We start from the raw sequence: 21504 nt of genomic DNA on the forward strand, positions 1-21504 counted from the left end.
AAAGAGAAAAGATTCAGACGAAAACCCTCCATGAGTTTATCTAAAAAAAAAAAAAAAAAAAATAAAAAAAAAAAACGGGTTTGTTATGAGGCTGACCTGAGTGTGCGCTGGTTCTTAAGTAAAGCCTGCAGGCCCAAAAGTCCCTCCTTCCTCTCTGACCAGTTGGCGCTGGCGCAGCGGTTGAGCACCTGGAAATCACAGCAAACACCAGGCAGATTAAGATTCATCTCTTTCTGCAAGAAACAGCTGAAAGATTTAAAAAAATGTTTTTGCTTCAGATTTTTTTTTTAAATCCAAAATTCAATTTCCTAGCTTTTTTTTTTAATTACTATTATTATTATAAAAAAATATACAAATGACAGAAAACATCTTTTAAAAAAATGTATTTCAATCAGTCCTTCTGTATGTTGACCTGAATACAAAGTTTATCGTTTGTCAAAAAAGATGGTTCTTCTTCGGTGGACTAAAATCACTCTGAACGACGGAAACCCCTGGACAGACTTGGTGAAATTTTTATTTTTTTTTAAAAATCCAGATTTTACAAAAAAATTAAATCTAAAAGTAAAAAAAATAGATGATTGTTCAGCCCTATAGTGTATTTGCATTGAAAAAAAAATACACTGTACCCAAAAGGGTAACCTTTAACTTTTTCCCATTAGCAACGTAATGACCTCAAATTTCTGCCACCACCACCAAATAGAACAATGCAGATGGTTTATTAAGGATTTTATGTTAGTTTTCCACCACACTGTTTGTGCAGAACAAAGTTTAGTTTTGGTTTTATGTGACCAGAGCGACTTTCACACATTAGCCGAGTCTCCTTACTCGACTTGCAGCAAACTGAAAACAACAACAACAAAAAAAATCATGCAAATATTTTGTGTTGCCTGTGAAATTAAGTATAACTAAACCATTTCCCTCGGTGCCTACCTCAGCCACATCCTCAGTTTGCCTCATGTAGGTGGGGATGGCCCCTCCGTTCCTCGAGCTGTAGGATCTCTCCGAACAGGCGCTGGATGCGTCGCTGTTGGCGTCGTCGTCAGAGTACATGTTGTAGTTCTCGTACCGCCGCCGTGCCGGCTTCTTCTGCAAGACAGAAAGAACCGGTGAGCGTAAGGGGAAGAGGGGAGGCAGAAAATAAACACGACACATCCTAAAGGAGCACATCTAAGCAACAACACCACACACACACACACAGGTATGATCCAGGAGAAGAAGCTGACCTTAGATCTCATGTCTCCCAACAGCTGACAGCATTAAACAGAGGTAGAAGCCGGGATTAGAGAACACGCAGACATGCACCCGAGGAGATGTAAGCTGCACGTTCGTTCCAAGAGTACGGGAGTGTGTCTCCATGCGAGGCTTCAGAGTTTACTGTACGTACCAGCGCATCCGCGAGGGCCTCCTCTACGTCGGAGCCGGTGTTGAGGACCCTCATGGCGCTGACCGACGAAGAGAGACGACTGGATTGGCTGATGCCGAAGCCCGATCCTGTGGGCCGAGACGGTCGCAAAAAGAGAGGGAGGAGGGGAAAATATGGAAAACCGAGCTGTTAATAAACCTCCAGGATAAAAGGGAAAACACTCTCTGTCCTCCATTCAGCCGGATCCACAGATGAGTCCCTTCCTCACCGACAACATTCACACAACATCACATCCCGATTGTCAACCCTGGAAGTTAATGCGATGACTTGTTAGACGACACTGAACTTGCCACTGGGGGGGAAGAAAGGATGGCTTAGGAATACAAAGAGAGCATGTTGGCGATCCTGCAGAGAAGGGTCGAAGCTAAATAAAGAAAATAAATGGATAAAAAAAATAAAAATACGGAAAAATGGTTATCAGCTGGCAACTGAACGGGCGGAAGCATGCGATTCCACTGGAGGGGGTTCGACATCCTAGAGCAGAACGTTAAAAACCAAATTAAAACAATGATCGATGAGGCACGAGCAAGCAGGACAAGATGGGTGGCGCCGAGAAGGACGTCAAAGAAAAACGGCGGGAGAAGTTTGGCCGAGAAGGTGGGGTGGACGGAGGGCAAAGAAATAGATGTACTCAGCCTTCACCTGCAGCCCCAAAAGCGTCAGGTGTGTGGAGCGCTCCAGTGGAGCGGGAGTAGCTCCGAGTTGCTGCAACCAAGGTTAAAACACACACACACACACACACACACAAACACACACAGAGAGAGTTTAACAGCCGCTCACGCGAACGCAAGAATCACACGCAGGAACGTGACACAGCGAGTGCAGCGTGTGAACACAGAAAGAAAGGCAGGTTCAGAGCAAACTGATTCGTACTGTAGTTATTCAATATGCCTCAACTGTTTCATAGTTTGAATGTACTTGATTTATATATAAGATTTTATATGGAACACCAACAAAAAGTAGCTTAAAACATAAGAAAAGTCTGGAAAAGTGCGTTGTGCATACGTCTTCAGCCAGTTGTACGTCTGATTTCCACGCAAGAGTCGTCCTGTAAATATTTTAACCTTGGTATAAATCCAGCTGCTCCGTGGAGGTGTCGGAGGTTTTACAGAGTAAATAAACAGCAGCATGTGGTGAAGATTGAAGCCGGTTGGGTTATAAAACAACATCCCGAGCTTTGGCCGTTTCTCAGAGCTCTGTTCAGTTCACCATCTCAAACTGGGAAGATTTTGAGATGGAGTACCAAGACATAGCAAGGAGAGCATTAATGAGAGAAGCAGCCAAGAGGCCCATAGTAATTGTGGAGGAGCGGCAGAGATCTGCAGCTCAGGTGGGAGAATCTGCTGAGGACTATTTGGTAGATAGAGCTACACAATGTGACAACACAATGTCCCGAGAGGCTGCAAAATACCTGGAAGGTCTGACAATCTATGAGGAGCTGAGTCCAAATATAAGCCACACTTTTCAGATCTTATTAGTAAGAATGTTAAAAACTAGGTTTTTTTTCCCCACTCCTTAGTCATCCAGCACTTTTTGTTGGTCTGTCACATAAAACCCCAATAAAATGCACTGAGGGTTTAGAGGTGGGTAATGTGGGCTTCAAGTTTTATCGCAATATTTTATGGTGACCATTACAATAAGTGACAATAAAAAAAACTATTTTTATTTCTTTTATGTAACTGTGTGGCTTTGGCTGCACAAACACAAATATTACTCTTGGAAAAACAAACCATTTAGTCACAAAGAAGTGTGATTTGTGTCACTAAAATGCACACAGTAATTGCATTTAATCACATATTCTGATTATAGATTGTTAGTGACACACCATTAATGAACAGAGGAGAAAAACAGTTCAAATAACCCAGATAAATACGGGCGGTTTAGAGTTTCTTAAAACATTAATCGGAATTTATTGCGACAACAATAAATCTGAATCTTACGATAAGAGATTTTTTTGCGATAATACAACTAATGCCCAGACCTACTGAGAGTTTTGAATGAAGGAAAAGAAAAAAAAAAAAAAAAAAAAAAAACACATTATAAAAAAATGTGTTGTAATGCACTATCTGCACAGGTTAAAACCTAAGTTACACTAGAACCTAAAAATGGCGTCACGTCTGCAGACTCGCTCATCTCAATTCTCCCTGCACTTCGCCTCTTACTGCTTACTCACCAAGAGGTGTGAAGGAGCGTACGGGGCTGGTGTCCCGGCTGCTCTCCCTGCTGGCCTCCCTGCTGCAGCCCTGACTCATACTGGGCCGAGGGATACGACTGCCTCGAGCTAACGCCGCCCAAAACGTACATCGCAGGACAGGAGAGGAGAAAAGTGGAAGGGAGGAAAGTGGTTGTAAGAAGACAAAAAAACGTACAGCGAAACGGATAACCAGGAAGTCAGGAAAAATCCAGACACGAGACGTGACGGGAGGAGAATGGACGCACACGAATGAAGACATGAGACAGAAGAGAGAAAAGGTGACAAACATATCAAACAAGAAAAAAAATAAATAATGAGCCAAGCTGACTGGTCCTTAGGAAGCATCTCGACACCAGCAGCTCTAACAGTTTAATACCTTCACACTGTTAGATATGAAAAGTATAATGCAGACCTATTTTCTGTTGCCTGACGATCAATCAGGGTAGCGTGACTGCTAATGCGTCACGTTACCCTGTACACACCAGCCTCGTGACGAAACATGGCAGTGGAGGCATCATGCTGTGGAGGTATCATGCTTTTTCTTAAGCAGGGATCATGATGAGATGCATCTCTAAGGAGCAAAAAGCCTGCAGAGCCCAGCAGCCTGACATTTTCACAATGTATTCGTTTCCCCTCATTAAACACAGATTAGAAAAAAAAAAAAAAAAAAAGAGGCATTCAAGGTGAATTTAGCAATTGAAGCAAGTGGGTGAGAGGATGAGCGATGCATGCTCATCTTTTCATCTTCAGCAGCTACTCAGCCATCCACGGGTAAATCACCACCTGACATGATCCTCGTTACACAGCCACTGCCGATTAGTACGGACAGGAGGAAACATGTCCATCTGAACATGGCCGCCCATCACCACAACAAGCACAGCCACGGAGTCGGACAAATTAGAGAGGAGGAGGAGGATCTACGAAGCCGAGGCAGGTGAATGGGGCCGAGATGGTGGATTTGAAGGTGATGAAGGAGAGATGGGGGGTGGAGGGGGTGATTGAGGATGAGGATGAGGAGAGGTCGGAGCTGGAGCCTTACCTCCTCTGCTGGCACCGTTGTAGTTTGAGCTAAAGCTAGAAGGAGCTGGAGGACGGAGGAAGCAACGGGAGGAGGAGACGGAAAAACAAGCAGAGTTGGTATTGATAAACAAAGCGTGTTTATTCATCTCTTTCGCAAACGTGACACGGGAACGCCACGGGTCGTGGGTTTCGCGGGCTCGGTCCAGCGGAGTTGCTACTCACCGACGGAGAGCCGAGTGGGCGAGGAGTCCCTGGAGCAGCCCTGGCTGCGGGGGATGCGGCTGCGCCTGTGTCCGTCCCCGGTGGCTCCGCCCAGCACCCGGTGAGCCCCCGAGCTCATGGTGCTCAACGCCGTGGTGGTCAGCACGCGACCCGGAGAGCCGCTCCGACTGCCGGCTTCAGGGAGGGAGGAGGAGGAGGACGAAGAGGAGGATGAGGAGACACAAACAAGGAGAAGAAAGTCAGAGCGCTGTCCGTCCAACCAGAGGAACGAAATGATGCAGCTAAAGACGACACAGTATTCACAGACACTATCCCACTTTTAGTGCTGTGCATAAAATCATTTAATCACCCAGTGCACCAACAGCCTCTCCAGGTTAAAATGTGCAAAAATCCCTGAAAATAAGCTCTTTAACAGTTTGCACTTATTGTCACATCTAATAATTTACAGAATTGAAACCATTTTTATTTTTTACGTTACTCATTTATTTAATTCATTTACCGTTTTAAATGAACCTGCCACATGTTGATATAAACAAAAGATATGTTGTCTTTGATACAACACTTGATAGAATATTATATTTTATCATTTTCTTAGAAGTAAACTCTCTTTGATTGACAGGAGGGTTAAGCAAATTGTTCCACATATTTATTTCATGAACAGAAACCAAAACGCTCCATTTGTTTAGTTGTGTTTATTTATTTATTTTTTTTTTAATCTCTGATCTTCTCAAATTATAAACCCAATCTCTACATCTTTTTTTTTACACTTCACTCTTGAGATAATCACTGTCCGGGAACCTTTAAGTTTTATTTCCTCAGGTTGCATAACTATGAGGGCAGCTAGTTTTCAAAATGAGAAAGACAAGAGAACATGCCATTCAAGTAAAGCAGATGCCAGTAACTGCAGTCAGAGCAATAATTCAAATACAGGAGGAGGAACAGGTCGATCTCTGGTGGCAGGACAGTCAAAGATCTCTCTCTCTCTCTCTTTATACTTTAAAGTTTAAACCAAATAAAATGCTATCAAGGATGACTGAAGACTTTTCTGGTGTTCTGAGCGGGAGATTACTCCACTGCCACAGAAGCTGCATTCATCTTCAGGGTTTTTATACATCTTTACCACAGGAGCCAATAAATGCACAGGATGCTGTAAAGATGATGGCTAACAACTTAAAATACAGTGTGTGTGTGTGTGTGTGTGTGTGTAATTAGATAACACAGCGGTGTTCGGTGTGACTGGAAAGAGGATTCCTGGGGTTGACACAACTACAACTTACAAAAAGTTCATATTGGAATGACACATCAGCATGGATTCATTCATAAGGATAAATATTCAGCAGCAATTGGATTATTTTAAAATCATGACATCAAATTTAGCTGACCTGTTCTCCAAATATCTACTGAAATGGAAATTTTTTTACCCTTCATCAATACACTAATTTTACAATCTAATGTCCTCTTTCCCCTGGGGATCCTGTCTCCAAGTGCCAAGCCCACAGAGTCTTTTACACTGCAAAAACAAAACTTTACCTAATATTTTTTTGTATAGTTTCAATGGCAAATGTCTTAGTTTTGTCTCAATTCAAGCTCAATAACTTACAAGTAACTTTTCAGCACAATATAGGAGCTTGTTATCAGTGAAATAACTGACCAGAGGGGAAAAACATATATTGTAACTAATGGCATTATTGTCATTTTCCTGTTGCAATTCTTAGGAGATTTTTTTTTCTTCAGATATTATGTTTTATATGTGGAAAATGCCTTATTCCATTACTTTTTCTCATTATTTAGGAATTACAGACATAAAACAAGCTCCTATATTCTGCTGAAAAGTTGCTTCTATGTTAGTTTCTTCTTATTTCCAGTGTGCTGAGATATTTTGTGTTTTTGCAGTGCAGTCTAGTGATTTGTTCTTCTACAACCCTCAGGACAAACAGTTGAGGTGTGAGATGTGAGTTTGGATTAAAAGCTCTAACGCTCTACATTATGCTGGACTAAAGCAGCTCTTCATATTTGAACACAGGTATGCAGATCAGTCTCCGTGTGACAGATAACTGATCTAAATCCACACACACACACACACGCACACACACACACTATCAACACTGAGCAACAAGCACCCAACTTAAACACATTAAAGAGAAAACTATGTTTATACAAGGTACAAAGTACCACACTGTCTGGTTCTAGTCAGGCGCTTTGTTGCAAATTAAGTGACCAGTTATGTTTTAACTGCTTGCTTTATTTGCTTATCGTTATTAGACACACAAAATAAGAGAAAATAAAAAAAGCAACTGAATCTTTTGCAAATCCAAACACGAGTGGGTGCAAAAACTCGACGCTTCCAAAGCGAATCAGCATGAAAGCTAAGCATCAGTAATCTGTAACTACAAATCCCAGCATGCCTCGGTCACAGTGCAGATAGCTTTAAAGTGATCTGTCTAAGTGCAATATGGGTAAAAAGACAGAAAAGAGAAGTCAGGGGAACAAAGGAAACCAGACAGACTAGAATTAGGGAGTGAAGGAAGTAAAAAACAAAAACAAAACAAAAAACAGTAGCGCTGTAGCCTTACCACCAACAGGGTTAGCAGACTGAGATCCTGAGACATTAAGCCCATTGGTTGAGAGAAGGGGGAGAGGGCAGAGATAAGAGGAAGGCGAAGGAACAGCGGGTTAAATCAGATGAGTTATGGGTTAATGCAGAAGCGTCATGGGAGCAAAAAAGCAGAGTCAGATGGGAGCGCATCCGTGTGTTTCAAAGCGACAGTGAAGGTGAAGCTTCGGCATGTTAGTCAAATCAAATCGCTAAAGAGAAAACAAGATCACAGACGAACTGAACCAGCCGCAGATGGTAGACTGGGAAAAGCAGTGCATGTTTGGTCTACCTGTCACAATGAGGAAATAAAAATCTTTAAAAGAAAAGAAAAAAATAAAATAAAAACAACAACACGCTCTCTCACTCTCTCATCTTTAAGCTTCGTTTTATAGACGCAAAATGAATCCTGGGATTCAGGGTTTAAAAGTCTGATGAGAAAACCTGAAAGTGGCTCTCCGTCCAAATGTTCAAGTTCGACTGGTTAACTCAGTTTACGCCACACGCATCTCTGCATGATTTGTCCCTTAAAAATCATTCATACTGCTTGAACTATGCCATAAAATTTATTACATTGGGATTTTATGTGATTGACCAGAGGTCTGCAACGTTTAGGATCCAAAGAGACACGTTTCCCCCCTCAGTCTTTCTGGATAAAGTACCTCCAAAATCTACCTGACCCTTTCTCCCCCAAAAAAACTCATCAAGTTTAAACTTACTTGCTAATTGGGTCTAAACAATATTCTGAAAACTTAACAATCCCATTGAGTGTTGTATTAGCATTACTTGAAATAAGTAAACAAATACTTAACTAAACAGTCAATATCTCTCTACTTTATGTTATAGAAACATAAAACCCAGATGGATCAGGCTCCTGGGAAATAAAATCAGTTTCCATCTAATCGATATGGTTTTCTTGAAAGGTTTAAATGAGATTTTAAATTAGTCAAAAACGAGTCAGTTTTGAAAATAATTTAAAATGATGAATAATTTTTAAAAAGCACACTAGATTCAGCCAAAAAAATAAAAAATAAAAATAAAAAATCTGAAACATGAAAAATATTCCTATTCTCATTTTCCTGTTGCAATTCTTAGCAGATGTTACCTGAAAGCATTTTTATTGCCTTTAATAAATATCAAAAATATTGCTGAGTTCAAGAACTGACTTTTACATTTTTTTCACTTTTAACTGGGAAACAAAAGTAATTGTGGCCCACATGTACTTTTTGACTTGTCAAAAAGTTTGGATACCCTCTGGTCCATCACTCCTAAACACCTTGACGTTTGTGGTTGAAAGTGGACAAAAAATGAAAAGAAAAAAAAGAGATATGAATACTTCTGCTTAAAGTACCTTTCTTACAACATTAGCCAAAGCTACGCTAAGGCCGCGTAAAGCAACATATCCACCACACCAACCTCAGTGATGAGACACGGCATGCAGGGGGAAGTACAAACACTACTCTTTTTAATGAAACACCTTGATCAGAATGAGAGCAGCAGCAGGTGAGCCACCAATCCCACTGTGGGACACAAAGACAAGCACACTCCGACAAACAGATAGGATACCTGGCGTGCAATCGGATTCGTCGGAACCTGAAGGCACAAAAACATTAATATGGAGCTTATCGTCACCGTGACGGCAACAAATTGTGAAACTCCACAATCAAATCCTGAGGAAAAAAAGAAAACAAAGAATCCTGGCAAACGCCTTACGCACGCGCACACCCGGCATGTCTGCGATGCCGTAGATCAAAGGGGGGAAAAGAGCCTTCTGCCCAGAGAGGACGAGGCGGGAAAAAGTTACTTACGTTGCGACTGGGAGACCATCTTGGTGCGGCTGCGCCCTCGAGAGTCCACCTGGCTCGACACGGTGCTGGCGGTCGACAGGGGCTGCTTGGCACGAACTCGGCCTGCGTGTGAAGGAGGACGACAGACATTGACTTCCTGCCCCCACAGCGGCAGCGCCGTCTGCAGCAGAACAAAGCCCAGAAGCAAAGGAGCGCCAGCAGCCGATGGAAAGCGTCTGACGCTGAAAGCTGCTCTGTCGACATTCGCAATCAGCCAGCCGTAGATGCAAACAGCAGGGATGGTTCAGCGGAAAATAAGACAATAAAGCCACCAGATATCGCAAAGTAATTGAAGGATTTAATCAAGCAGGAAGCCTTTTGCACTGTACAATAATCAGTGGATTATAATGATTATAGTACTGATTATTTTCTTTGTTAAAAGCAGCAATTTAGTTGATTATTATTATTATTATTATTAATGAATTAATCTCACACTACTCTGTTAGTTTGCAATACTAAAATGCTAGAAGAAGAAGAACTACAACATTAGCTTGAACATTTGCATTTTTTTTTCAATAATTATTTCAATCATTCCTCAATTATGGAAAAAAACAACAACAACAAACTAGATTGGATTTCTGCAAATAACTGCTGGGATCTATATCTGGGTCTTCTAGCCTAGAACATCCCCAAACACCAACACAAACCTAACAGGAGTCTTACCATTGTCTGATCTGGTCCCTACAGACAGACAAAGAGGGAGCAGGTTGTAAATATGTGGTTTCACCTTCTGTAGTGTATTATTTCTATGATCACATGACTTCAAAACACATCCTGACGTAAAAAAAATCTGACTGAAGCAGTTTGAATCAAATGCAAAATGGTTAGATTCCTAGTTTCAAGTTAAAAGCATATGATGACTTCCATGTATGCAAGATGGACAGCAGGGGGCGCTGTGGTCATAACAGTTTAAATAAGCCTGGATGGAAGTGATTAAAGGAGAAAGCAAAGGGATGAAGCAGAGTGAGATGATCTTACCATCCGTTTTATCAGAGGCATCATCTTAAGTAGCAAAGAGAGCCAAAAAGGAGGAAAAGAAATAATAGCAGAAAAAAAAAATATAGATACAAACAAAAGAAATAAGGAACAAGGATTGGACGAAAATGAGGATTTTAAAGAAATGGTGTGGGGGGAAAAAACAAGGAGCCAAAAATGACAAACACAGGAGGCAGAGAAGAGAAAGGCAGACAGAGGAAAAAGAAAGAAGAAAGGAGCACAAAGTGCATTAGTAACATACCGTTTGCTCAAAGAATTGTGCAGATGTTCGTTACAACAACAAACTCCTCTTATGTGACGGACCGACACAAAGTGTCGCGTGATTGTGAGAGGAAGAAAAAAAAAAAAACATTACGGGTTTTCCAAAGGTTTTCCTGTTTAAAAAATAAAGCTGTGCATTTCTATTTGACTCACTGAAGTTAACATTTTCAAAGAAAACCTTTAACTACAGAGGGACAACATCTGTCATCTTTGGACCTCTAAGAGACAAACGCATGTCCGTTCCTCTTTTCTTAAAGCAGCTGTCAGATTGGGTGGACGACGACAGAGAAGCGCAAGTTTCAATTTTTCTAACATATTTTGACATGGATTTAGGTATTGACTTTGACTGGGCCATTCTAGCAGTATCATACTAAACTACTGCATTGTAGCTGTGGTTGTATTGCAGGATTTGTTTTGTAGGGATGTTGCGTTCAAGATGATGTACGATGTCGGTCTTTCGCCACACCTTTATTTTGCCTCACTCAACTGGAAAACTCTTGCACAGGTTTGCTGCGTCCGTCCCCTACATGTCTTGTAAACATGGCCTCCATTTCCACTGATTGCTCTTCTTGTCGCTTCTCCGTTGAGTGAATGATTAACAGTTTATAGATTCTTTCACCTGAACTGTGGATCTCCACAGCCATTGGCTGTACTAGATTAAAGGACGAATCCAAAAGCATGTCACATTTCTCAAACGCTTTAGCTGTGTGCTAGTTTGTGTTGGTCCATCACATAAAATCCCCCCCCCCAAAAAACAGCAGATTGTCGTTGTAACGCAACAAAGTATGAACAAGTTCAAAGAGCATGACTATTTCTGCAGGCGTACAAATTGAAACAAAGAGGAGTAACATTCATCTACGGAACATGCAGAACATCAACGGATCGACAGGTGGACGGGCAGGTGGGCAGGAGAGAAGAGGAGCAGAAGCAGTTCAAAGCAATAAAAGCGTGCGAGTCTGTGGCTTCATCCCTGAGAACCGATTTTATCTGAGATTTTATCCCTGCACTGATCTGAGACGACTCCTTAGGCGTCGTTCTTATCCGGCCGCCTCGCTTCCCGGCGAGCACCTGCTGACCGACGGCCTGCTCTGTCTGATCTGTCGTCTACCTCGCCTGGCGGGGCTCTTACCCAGAGAGGAGTAGGAGCCGGGGGGCAGGCGGCTCGCTCCCTTGGTTTGTCCGACGTGCCGGTATTTAGCAACTGCTGCCGCGTTCACGTCCACGTCGCTGCGGGAACGCTGCAGTGAGACCGAGGAAGCCCCGCCCCTTGAACCAGCAGGGACTGACGGGGGGGAGCAGGAGCAGGTGTGACGATGGGAAAGAAGGGATGGAAGGTGACGGGATATACAGGGAAAAAAAACAAAAACAAAGAAAAAACAACAACAACATCACAAACACATGCAGGCACTGTACTGCACAACACAGGAAACATCCATACATATACACCAACATGTATATGTGTACAAAAAAATCACGAAGTGGTGACTGTTTGGACGATGTAAATGGGAATGATGGGGAGAAGATTCTGAAGGAAACAACGTCTGCCTCTCTCCGTGTGTGTGAGATCTGAACTTCAGATTACGTGTTGAAGGAAGGCGTGGCGCGCGCGCGCGCGTGTGTGTGTGTGTTATTGGCCACTCTGTGTGGGTGCGCTTGACTCACCTCGCCCCGGAGCAGCCGACCACTTGGAAGTCAGAGGACGGCTGATAAAAGAGGGGGAAAACTGGGTCAGGACTCAAACGCTCAGATGACCAAAGCAACAACCTGTCAGAGTTCACGTCGCCTCAGAGCAGACGGCGTGGAATCAAGTTTTGTTCCCCATCGTTCTAAATTAAACTGTAAAACATCCTGAACTATATTTGGAGAGCCCACTGAGCATCTAGACTTAGTACATCATCAAAAAGTTACTTTAAGTGGTTTATAAATGAAATGTAAAGAAAAAAAAAACCTACAAGCATATTTAATTTGCACAGAAACATTTCAACATTTCTCCTCATTATTATCACGAATTACACCTATTTAGGGAACATTAGTACAAACTAGAATATTATATACGACCAATGAAAGGAGTTTTTAAACGGAGAAATGCTGTGTTCTGGTCTAAACAACAAAAGAAATAAAACTACAAAAGACTACTTTTTTTGCCAAGTTCAAACATTTTAAGGGAAAGTTGAGTGGAAGGATAAAATTCTGGTAAAACATGGATAATTACAGCCTTTGTGAGGTGGCGAAGGAAAAGCAGAATCAACAGTTTTGGTGGGGTGAAGGGGGGGACTCACAAAGTCTAAGCTGCCGCTGGAGTCAACGCCTTAAGAGTCACAACACATGACCGTGTCATTCTTTGTGTTAAGCAACTTCTGCACCAGCGACAACGTCAGAAGTTTCTTGTCTGAGCCAAGGATAGAAGGACAGGACGAGCTTCATGCAGATGCTGACAACATTTTCCAGCAGGTCTCAGAACCTGACCACACTCCTAAAAGTACTAACAACACCTGCAATGATCATCCCTGTTACTGACTGGCCAGCAAGTTCACCAAGTTCAATATGGGATATTTGACAATATCCCATATTCTTTATGGCAGAGGTTCCCAAACTGTGGGGCGCACCCCCTAGAGGGGGCGCCATGCCATCGCGGGGGACGGAGGGGAAGCCGTCTCTCTGATTTTACTCTTTATAGGTAAACGTTTGAGTAAAAGGCAGCAAATCTCCCGAGCAGGGAGCGGATTAACAGGGAGGCTTTCCGTAATGTTGGCTGAAAGATCAGGAACCGGATAAATCCCTTTTCCTCCAAAATTACGTTAACGCAAACGCTCGACTGCAGCGACTCGGCAAACTAAGAGCTCTAAAGTAAGTAACAGGCGAACAGCTCTGAACATTTATTACTTAAGGCTCTCTTGGGAGGACGATGAGGAGCGGTCGCTCTGGGGAAGAGAGGCCACGCTGCCGGAGCTCTTCAGACAGGACTGCAGCGTCCTCTGGTACGACGACTCCAAGGAGTTGTACAGAGCGTCGGCTTCACCTGGGAAGTGGTTCCTCAGGCCCCAGTAGGTCCTTTAAGAGACAAAAGGCGGGTGAGGAGGCAGAAAAACACCAACCAACAGGAGAGAGTAGAGAAAAATAGACAGGAAGAGAGAGATAAACAACGGAGAGGCAGAGCGATCGGAATGGAGTTTTCTGGAAAGCCTCTGCATCCGGATTGCCTTACTTGCGGGCCTCCACTCTGGCCTCCGAGTCGGCATCTCGAATTCCCTTTTTGATGCTTTCCACCAGAACTGCAGTGTGTCTGGGGCAATAATAATAATAAAAAAAGAAAGAAAAGCCATCAAAAACAACAACAAAAACAGAAGGAGTGTTAAGTGAGAAAAAACATGCCTGCATCTGAAAAAACGTGAATGTAAATCTAGCAGATCGGTTCAGACTAAACCGTTCTGATCTAGTCCTCCAAACTGTAGGGACACTGCAGACGCAGTTTGTGAGAAATAATTTGGTATCTTTTTTTCGGCATGGCATCAAAAGAATTCATCAAGTCAAACGCTTTTTACAGAAAGAAAAAAAAATCTAATCGTTTCAAACAACTTAAAAAAGGACAGCGTCTACCGAGTCGTAGAGAAGTCACAGCAACAGCTCAACAGACTTATAGTTGGCACAAAATTTACAGTCAGTATTCCCATTTTTGTTGTTTCATAAGGTACATGACGTAAAAAAAAAACCGCTGGGGAAACATTTCTAGTTGTAAATCTTTAATCACATCATCTGCCAAAGTGGTTGCAGAGGAGAACCGAAAGCTCAGTTTGTCCTGCTTTTTAAGACAGAAACTGTGAATAGTTTTAATGTCCTCACTTTTCTAGAGAGTGGGTCTGCCATTCCTGTAGAAGAAGGTCCAGGAAATAATAACAGCGCCTGGAAATTAGACATTTATTTTCATGAGCTTTTCTCTTGGCGTACTCATCAGCACCAACGCGTCCGTTGGTCCGGTCGTTTGCTTTACCTTCTCACAGCCACAGACTTGGACGTGCAGTTGCTGGTTATCAGAGGGATGAGCCGCGGGACGTGGGTGTGCTGCGGAAACAAAGGATGTGAAACGAAAGGTCTGACCTAAATCCCAAACACTAACGACCAAGCGTGGGAAACACTCACCCGTATAATGATGCGGATGGCGGAGACGCCAGAGGTGGCCATGATTTTGGCGCAGTTGGGAATGAGGTTGAACAGAACGGGGACGATGGCTTCGGCTCCATGGTCAAACTTATTGCCCAGGACTGACGAGAGATGGCTAATTAAAGAAGAGATGGACAAATGTTAGACACGGTTTGACATAAACCCTTTAACGATGAGCCAGAATGGCGGGTTTCAGCTAATGTCACACCACATTGGATGTGCAAAAACAGTTGCAGCTGATCTACCAGCTGATCTGAAGAAGGCAATTTCACTTGGTTTATTTTTAATTAAAGTTTTTTTTTTTTTGTCGTTACATTTTCACCCTCACATCAAAGCAATTTCCTAGTCTGTGAACGTGTTTAGTCGCAATAAGATGATTCTGATTCATTTCTCTTTTTTTTTCTCAATTTGATCTGGACGTTTGTTACTATAATCAATTACTGCTACTCACACCCATTTTTCACTTTTTATATAATTTTACTGATTTTTCAGTTGTTTTAGTACATTTTTCAATTTGAAACGGTAACAATTTTGTCTAAATTCACGGCAGAAATTTGTACAGAGGTCAGTTTTTAAGCGTGGAGAACAGAAAGTCAGAAGGCAAAGGACAACAAACGGTTAAGGACGAACTAAAGAAAAAAAATTAAAAAAAGCAAAGGACAACAAACGGTTAAGGACGAACTAAAGAAAAAAAATTAAAAAAACCGGATGGATGGACTTTAGAGGACGAAACACTGAATAAAAGCGTGAGGAAAAGGAAATATGTGACCGACACTCACGCCACAGTGATGCATGCCTCTCGGACCACTTGTGAGCGCAGATCTTTAGCAGACAGCTTGAAGGCTCCGTCTAGTAACCGGAGGTGCTGGTAAAAGCAGTCGTAGCCGGCTGCACCCGCGACCAGCAGCGACCGGATTTTCTTCAGCTGCGAAAACAACCAGAATGCGTCTAAGAGCAAGAACGGGACGGGAAGTTGAGCAGCATAATTCAAAGACGACAGAAGGGGAATCAACACACAGCGTTGCATCTCTGGTCCCAGTCGTGTTTGTCGTCAGAGCAGATCTCACGGATCTTGTTGAGGTTGTCCTCAAGGTCCCGTGTGGAGTAGATCTGGAAGCGAAAGCAGAGGGGTGAGCATTATTCATAAGGGCCATTAAGTCACTAATAATAAGCTGCTAAAACGGATGAACGTTTAAAAACGTCCTGGTTTTAGCTTCTGTTGTACCTGAACAGGAGGGACGTCTGTGAAGGCTCTGATGAAATCTTCTTCATCCACTGCTCCAGCACTTTCCTTAGACACTGGAAGGGGAAAAAAAAGAAGGGGTGAGAGACAAGTCAGTGCATCTAAAATAAAATAAAATAAATAAATAAAATAAAAGTCCAATGGAGAGCGAATAAAGCCGTGGTAATAATCCCCTAGAGGTCTGCTGAAACCCATAAGTCAGAAGTAGCTGACTGTGCTTTAATGGGCGGCCAGCGGTAACGAGGCCGTCAATCAGGAAGCTCCAGGGCCTGAGTGGCTTGTTGGCCACGCATCCTACAACTCCTGACTGGAGAAATGAAGACAGGAACAAGAAAGGAAACAGGAATACAAAAAAAAAAAAAAAAAATTTCAAGATGATCCGATTATGAAAGCAGTAAAGCTAGCTGGAAACAGGATTTTCACAGGGAAGGAGGCAAATTGATCATGACAGGACAGTAGAGGATACAAACAGGGAGCAGACATTACGCTGACATGACACGACTAAGAAGAACGCTACACAAATCTTTTTTTCCTATTTCTGCGTGGTAATATACAAATACAAACGGTTATTTTCACTCCGATCTGTCCGACTATTGTGACATTTGGGCCAGCTAGAGTGTGTGGGTGTACTTTCATTTGCATGCAGACAGAGGAAAGAGAATCACATACAAGGCAATGTCCTGACAGAACACCGATTCAAATGTGAAAACTATCACTTTTATGTTTAAATATGCCTTTCCTTTTCATATTTCAGTTCATTTTAATTGTCGGTCTTTAAATAAATTGTTTTTTGAACCTTTTTCTGTTACGTTTTTCCTTGCACTTAACTTTCCACCAACAGGCCTGGTTGCAACACCTTGGTTAGTAAATGTTGTGTTAATTGTCCGAGAGTGAATATCGAGTCAGCATGATTGTNGCCTTTCCTTTTCATATTTCAGTTCATTTTGATTGTCGGTCTTTAAATAAATGGTTTTTTGAACCTTTTTCTGTTACCTTTTTCCTTACACTTAACTTTCCACCAACAGGCCTGGTTGCAACACCTTCGTTAGTAAATGTTGTGTTAATTGTCCGAGAGTGAATATCGAGTCAGCATGATTGTAGAAGTCATATTATTGAGATTTAAGCATTAAAATTACTGTTAATTGGTCTCCAATAATCCAAGAGGTTGAAGTTTCCATTATCTGGAAGCCATAATCATCATACTGAAGAGTAAAACAGGAAAATATCTCACTTTGTATGCAAACTCTGGACAAGTAAGCGTTTCCTTTTTTAATTAATTTGAAGGAATAAACTTACTTTTGCTCATAAAAAAATATTTTGAAAAAAGAAAAAAAGAAGCCATCTTTATTAATTATCTGTAACAGTAAAGTTGAAGAGCTGCAGCCAGAGAGGTTAAACCTTAAACACAATAAGGACCATCACAATACATTCGCTCATTTGAGAAACGTATAAATATAAATAAATCGTCGTCGAGCTTTTGCTCATTTTGCATTTGGTGTGTGAGAGAGCGGACGTATGTAAAACACCTAGCTTGCCGCTGGTGGCGCTGGGCCTGCGTGCAGCAGAGGATTCTGCAGCTTTCTTGGGAACTTTGGGAATCTTGAAAGCAGCCTGAGCCGAGGAGGAGCGCCCGTCCACGCTGTCGTCATCGTCGAAACTACGATCTGCAAAAGGGAAGACGGAAAGAAGCGTCACGACACGTGCCAAAATCCTCCAGAGGAAGAAAAGAGGAACGTAACTGCAGTAAGACGAAACGGAAGAGGAAAAACTCCAGTTGGGTTTTCGGGATGCAGTCCGAAATCTTTAAGTTTCCAAATTACAGAAGGGACACTTTATAAATGAAAAGTCATTTTCCTGAGTAAGGGAAGTGACGCACAACGTTTACCTGTATTTCTTCATTACATACACTTTAACCTTTGATTTTATTTTATTTTTATTTTACCCTGCTGTTACAATATGGATCTCATCTGAAATAAAGGTAAATTAAACTACACTGAGGACAATACAGCTGCAGCTGAAAATAGTGCAACAACTTATAATCAAAAATGAGTCACAGACCGTAGCTTTCGGACAGTTCATTCAGGAATGACTGAATCGATACCAATGATAGCCACTCCACTTGCTGCGAAGAAGAACAAGAAAGAAGCCGTTCACTCGAGGTATCCAACTATTCAACCAGTGAGTGACAGACCTCCTCTGGGGGAAAATCCTTTTTTTGTGAACCCTAGCAGAAATAAAGCAAGGCAAGGATCTGGGACTGAAACCTGAGACCTGTCTGCAACAACGATGTGCAGAATAACATGTGGACGCACATAAAAAAAACGCGCACACACACACACGTCCACTGTGGAGATCAAAACTGTTGGCCCGGGAATGCAGTCGAGCTCCCGTTGCTTTGACAACCAGCCATGGAGAAATGCGCTAAAGCCACCACCCTACACGTTGACACACGCGTCGGCTCTTCTACAAACGACCGCAGATTTTCTCCATCAAAGAGACGCGAGCGTGAATGTTAACGGGAGCACGACTGTCCAGTCAAACCGAGGCTCCGTTGTGTGTTTCAAAGCAAATGTAGAGAAAGGGTACAAACACTCAGTCTGCCGTGGGTTAGCATCCACACACATACACACACACGGCCAAGTCCATCCCTGCACTCACAGTCACAGATCCGCTGGCAGATAAGTCGTCTCATGCTTCTAGGAGGGCGTGGTGTGCCGGGGTCTCCTCTCTTCTCCAAGCCGTACCCCCAAATCAGACACACACACACACACACACACTCTCCTCACACACACTTCATGGTGAAGGCTAAAACTGTGCGTCCAAAATCAAGATTAAAAAAAAGAAAAAAAAGTCCGCCTCCACCCAGACAAGTGCCGGCATTTTCCTTCATTTCTCTCTCCTCTCCATCCCTCCCTCCCTCTCCCTCAGCCTCTCTCCTCCTTCCCTCGGCAGCCCGGCGGGCCAATCAGATGCGAGGTGACATCATGGTGCTCCAGCCAGTGCGGAGGCAGGCCTCTCGGTTTGTGGTGGGAGGGAGAGAGAGAGAGAGAGAGAGAGAGAGAAAAAGGGAGACACACACAAAATCAGACACCCCAGGAATATTAACGGGGCTGCTTGGTGTGTTCATGCCAGACAGCCTAACCTGAACTCATTATCCCCGACAACGCAGCCTCTCACTGCCGCCCCCACCCGCTCTGCTGCGCGTCCACTTATAAACAACACAGTCATTGTTTGAGCAAAAATGTTACAGAGAGAGAGAGAAAAAACCCACACTTTTATATCTAGACTCTAATAAAAAGAACAAAGAATGATCCTAATGTGATCATTAGGATGTGATCCTAATCATCACATCACTAGATGTGATGATTAGGCACGACCACGCCCATCAAAGACCTCGACCGTCTCGCCACCCTGACTTGATTTACCACTCTCTTTTATTTTATTCAGTTAGCCATAAAATTAAAAACAGCGGCTTTACATAATACAACATCTGTGAAGTTTTATTTCACATAAAGACTATTTTTAGAGTATTAAGCCACTGTAGTAACTCCTAAGAACAAAGAACTATATTAAAATTATGCAAGTGAAGAAGTCAACTGGACTCTAACAAATTGTAGCTGCGATAAAAGATATGCTCGTTTCAAATGAACAAATAAAACTGTCTATTTTTCTGTCACTTTAAGTCGGATGTCAGACACTCTTTTTCTTTTTGAGTTCATTTTTAAAGACAGTAAAATGGAGAGCTCTCCAACAAAACTCCAGGGTCATAATTGGCAATATGCAGTAACCTTTTGGCCATTGATTATGAATCACTGGCCATCACAGGGTTAGCATCCTTTGCCTTTTGTCTAGTCAGACCCCAGGGGAGTACATGTGTCAGGGTGAAGGGCAGAACAAAGACAACAGAGAAGAGTCCAAACGAACACACATCGTTAGTCTAATTGTTGACTCGCAAACTTTGATAGTTCGCCAAACCAAAAAAATTTCATTCTGGATCCCGAGATTCAGCAATAATGATGAAACGCTGACAATAAACCAGGCCTGCACACGCCAACACACACACACACACACACACACCCACAAACAGGGATAACGGCTCCCCATGCACTAGACATGGTTGCCATGGAAACTTCAGGCCGAGATTCCCTCCTCTCTCCGTTTCAGGAGAGCAGTCGAAGACAGGAATAAGGGAGGAAGAAAGAAAAAAAAAAAGGATTGTGTCAAATGCTTCGATTTGACAATATTCCCAAATTCATTTCAACACGCTTGCGCACAAAGTCTGCAAACTCCCGGTTCTTCGAAAACTGCAAATCCAATAAAACGCAAAAAAAAATAAGCTGATGGATGACAGAAAAAAAAGGAAAGAGGAGAAGAGGACTTCGATCTTTCATCAGGATATCCGTTACAAGCTGACAGAAAGAAACGGGAAATCCATGCGGAAAGAGAAAAAGCTGATGAAAGACGCATTTAAAGATCTGCATAAGCAAATTTATTTTATTAATGTTCTGACCACAAGGGGGCAGCACGGATGCTGTTCTCAAGGTGAATTGGGTAGGTTTAAAAAACAAAAAACAAAAAAAAAAACACACTCACTACACTGACAGCCTGTGGCAGCGCTGGTCTGATGTGAGCTGCAGGGACACAACGATCTCACAAACTCCAGTTCAAGACCATGCGACAGTGAGCAGCTTCAAAAGACGGGAGAGAAAATAACCCTCATGTGGGATCAACAATAGTATGGAAAAATATTTTGATTCTGTAGAGACTTGCAGTCAACTGCTTGATTACAAAACACCTAAGCAATATCGGCTATTTACGTTATTAGTGAGGTGCTTAAAATACGGTCAGGAACGGCACAAAAGTCATAAGAAGCTTGTAAAGAAGAAAACTGTTTTCTATTGAGGATGATCAGCCGTTTCTAGAGCAAGGAGTTCAAAGTAGGTAGCGAACAGAAACATTTTACAGAGAAGTTACTCTGTTTTATTCCTCTGAAGAGTCGAACTGGGATCTTCTAGCTGAGGAAATACTGCAAGTGTGGAAATCTCTGTTAATGTAAGGATTTACTAAACCTACAGAAAACACACAGACCGGCGTTTACAACTAGCAATGCTAAGTATGGAAATCATCATCACACCTGGAAATTTTAGAGAAAGTGTAAAACAACTCATTTTGGATTTGTTTTGAAATAATAAAACTGTTTAATTGCAGTGGAACGTTGACTGCTCTCCGTCTCTGTCGCACACACACCATGTGGCATCTCCTCTGCTTCTATTATAACGACAAAATGCTGCCAAAGGATTGTTTACTGTTGCAATTAAATGAATTGGTAATTTAACGCTGCATTAAAAAGTTGGACATCTCTACTGTGTATTTGGAATGGAGCTTATGATCGTATTTGAGAAAGCTGTCACAACTCCACTTCATGCAGATAGTAAAACCGTCGTTTAATTGATGCAGGATTCAATAAAAGTGATGTAAAACTTGCAAGGAATTGGCCAGATGGTGCATCGCTAACCAAACTGTATGGAAGAGACGTAATATGGGACA

General features: G+C 42.4%; 1 protein-coding gene across 1 annotated transcript in view; it reads right to left on the reverse strand.

The window, feature by feature from the left end:
• Positions 1–21504, reverse strand: part of clasp2 (cytoplasmic linker associated protein 2) — a 58378-nt gene that overhangs the window by 13380 nt on the left and 23494 nt on the right. The window contains exons 9-32 of the mRNA XM_016669228.1: positions 17484–17621; positions 15940–16013; positions 15732–15824; positions 15494–15639; positions 14694–14829; positions 14545–14615; positions 14397–14456; positions 13762–13839; positions 13440–13607; positions 12219–12259; positions 11686–11838; positions 10278–10301; positions 9963–9980; positions 9261–9362; positions 9019–9045; positions 7433–7459; positions 4860–5033; positions 4657–4701; positions 3597–3704; positions 2066–2128; positions 1385–1491; positions 1224–1247; positions 931–1086; positions 97–188 (exon numbers count right to left, since the gene is read on the reverse strand). Coding sequence (XP_016524714.1) covers positions 97–188; positions 931–1086; positions 1224–1247; positions 1385–1491; positions 2066–2128; positions 3597–3704; positions 4657–4701; positions 4860–5033; positions 7433–7459; positions 9019–9045; positions 9261–9362; positions 9963–9980; positions 10278–10301; positions 11686–11838; positions 12219–12259; positions 13440–13607; positions 13762–13839; positions 14397–14456; positions 14545–14615; positions 14694–14829; positions 15494–15639; positions 15732–15824; positions 15940–16013; positions 17484–17621 — 2125 coding nt within the window. The remainder of the gene's footprint in view (positions 1–96; positions 189–930; positions 1087–1223; positions 1248–1384; positions 1492–2065; positions 2129–3596; positions 3705–4656; positions 4702–4859; positions 5034–7432; positions 7460–9018; positions 9046–9260; positions 9363–9962; positions 9981–10277; positions 10302–11685; positions 11839–12218; positions 12260–13439; positions 13608–13761; positions 13840–14396; positions 14457–14544; positions 14616–14693; positions 14830–15493; positions 15640–15731; positions 15825–15939; positions 16014–17483; positions 17622–21504) is intronic.

Source organism: Poecilia formosa, unplaced genomic scaffold (genome assembly GCF_000485575.1).
Source record: "Poecilia formosa unplaced genomic scaffold, Poecilia_formosa-5.1.2 Scaffold21, whole genome shotgun sequence".
Classification (NCBI taxonomy): Eukaryota; Metazoa; Chordata; class Actinopteri; order Cyprinodontiformes; family Poeciliidae; genus Poecilia; species Poecilia formosa.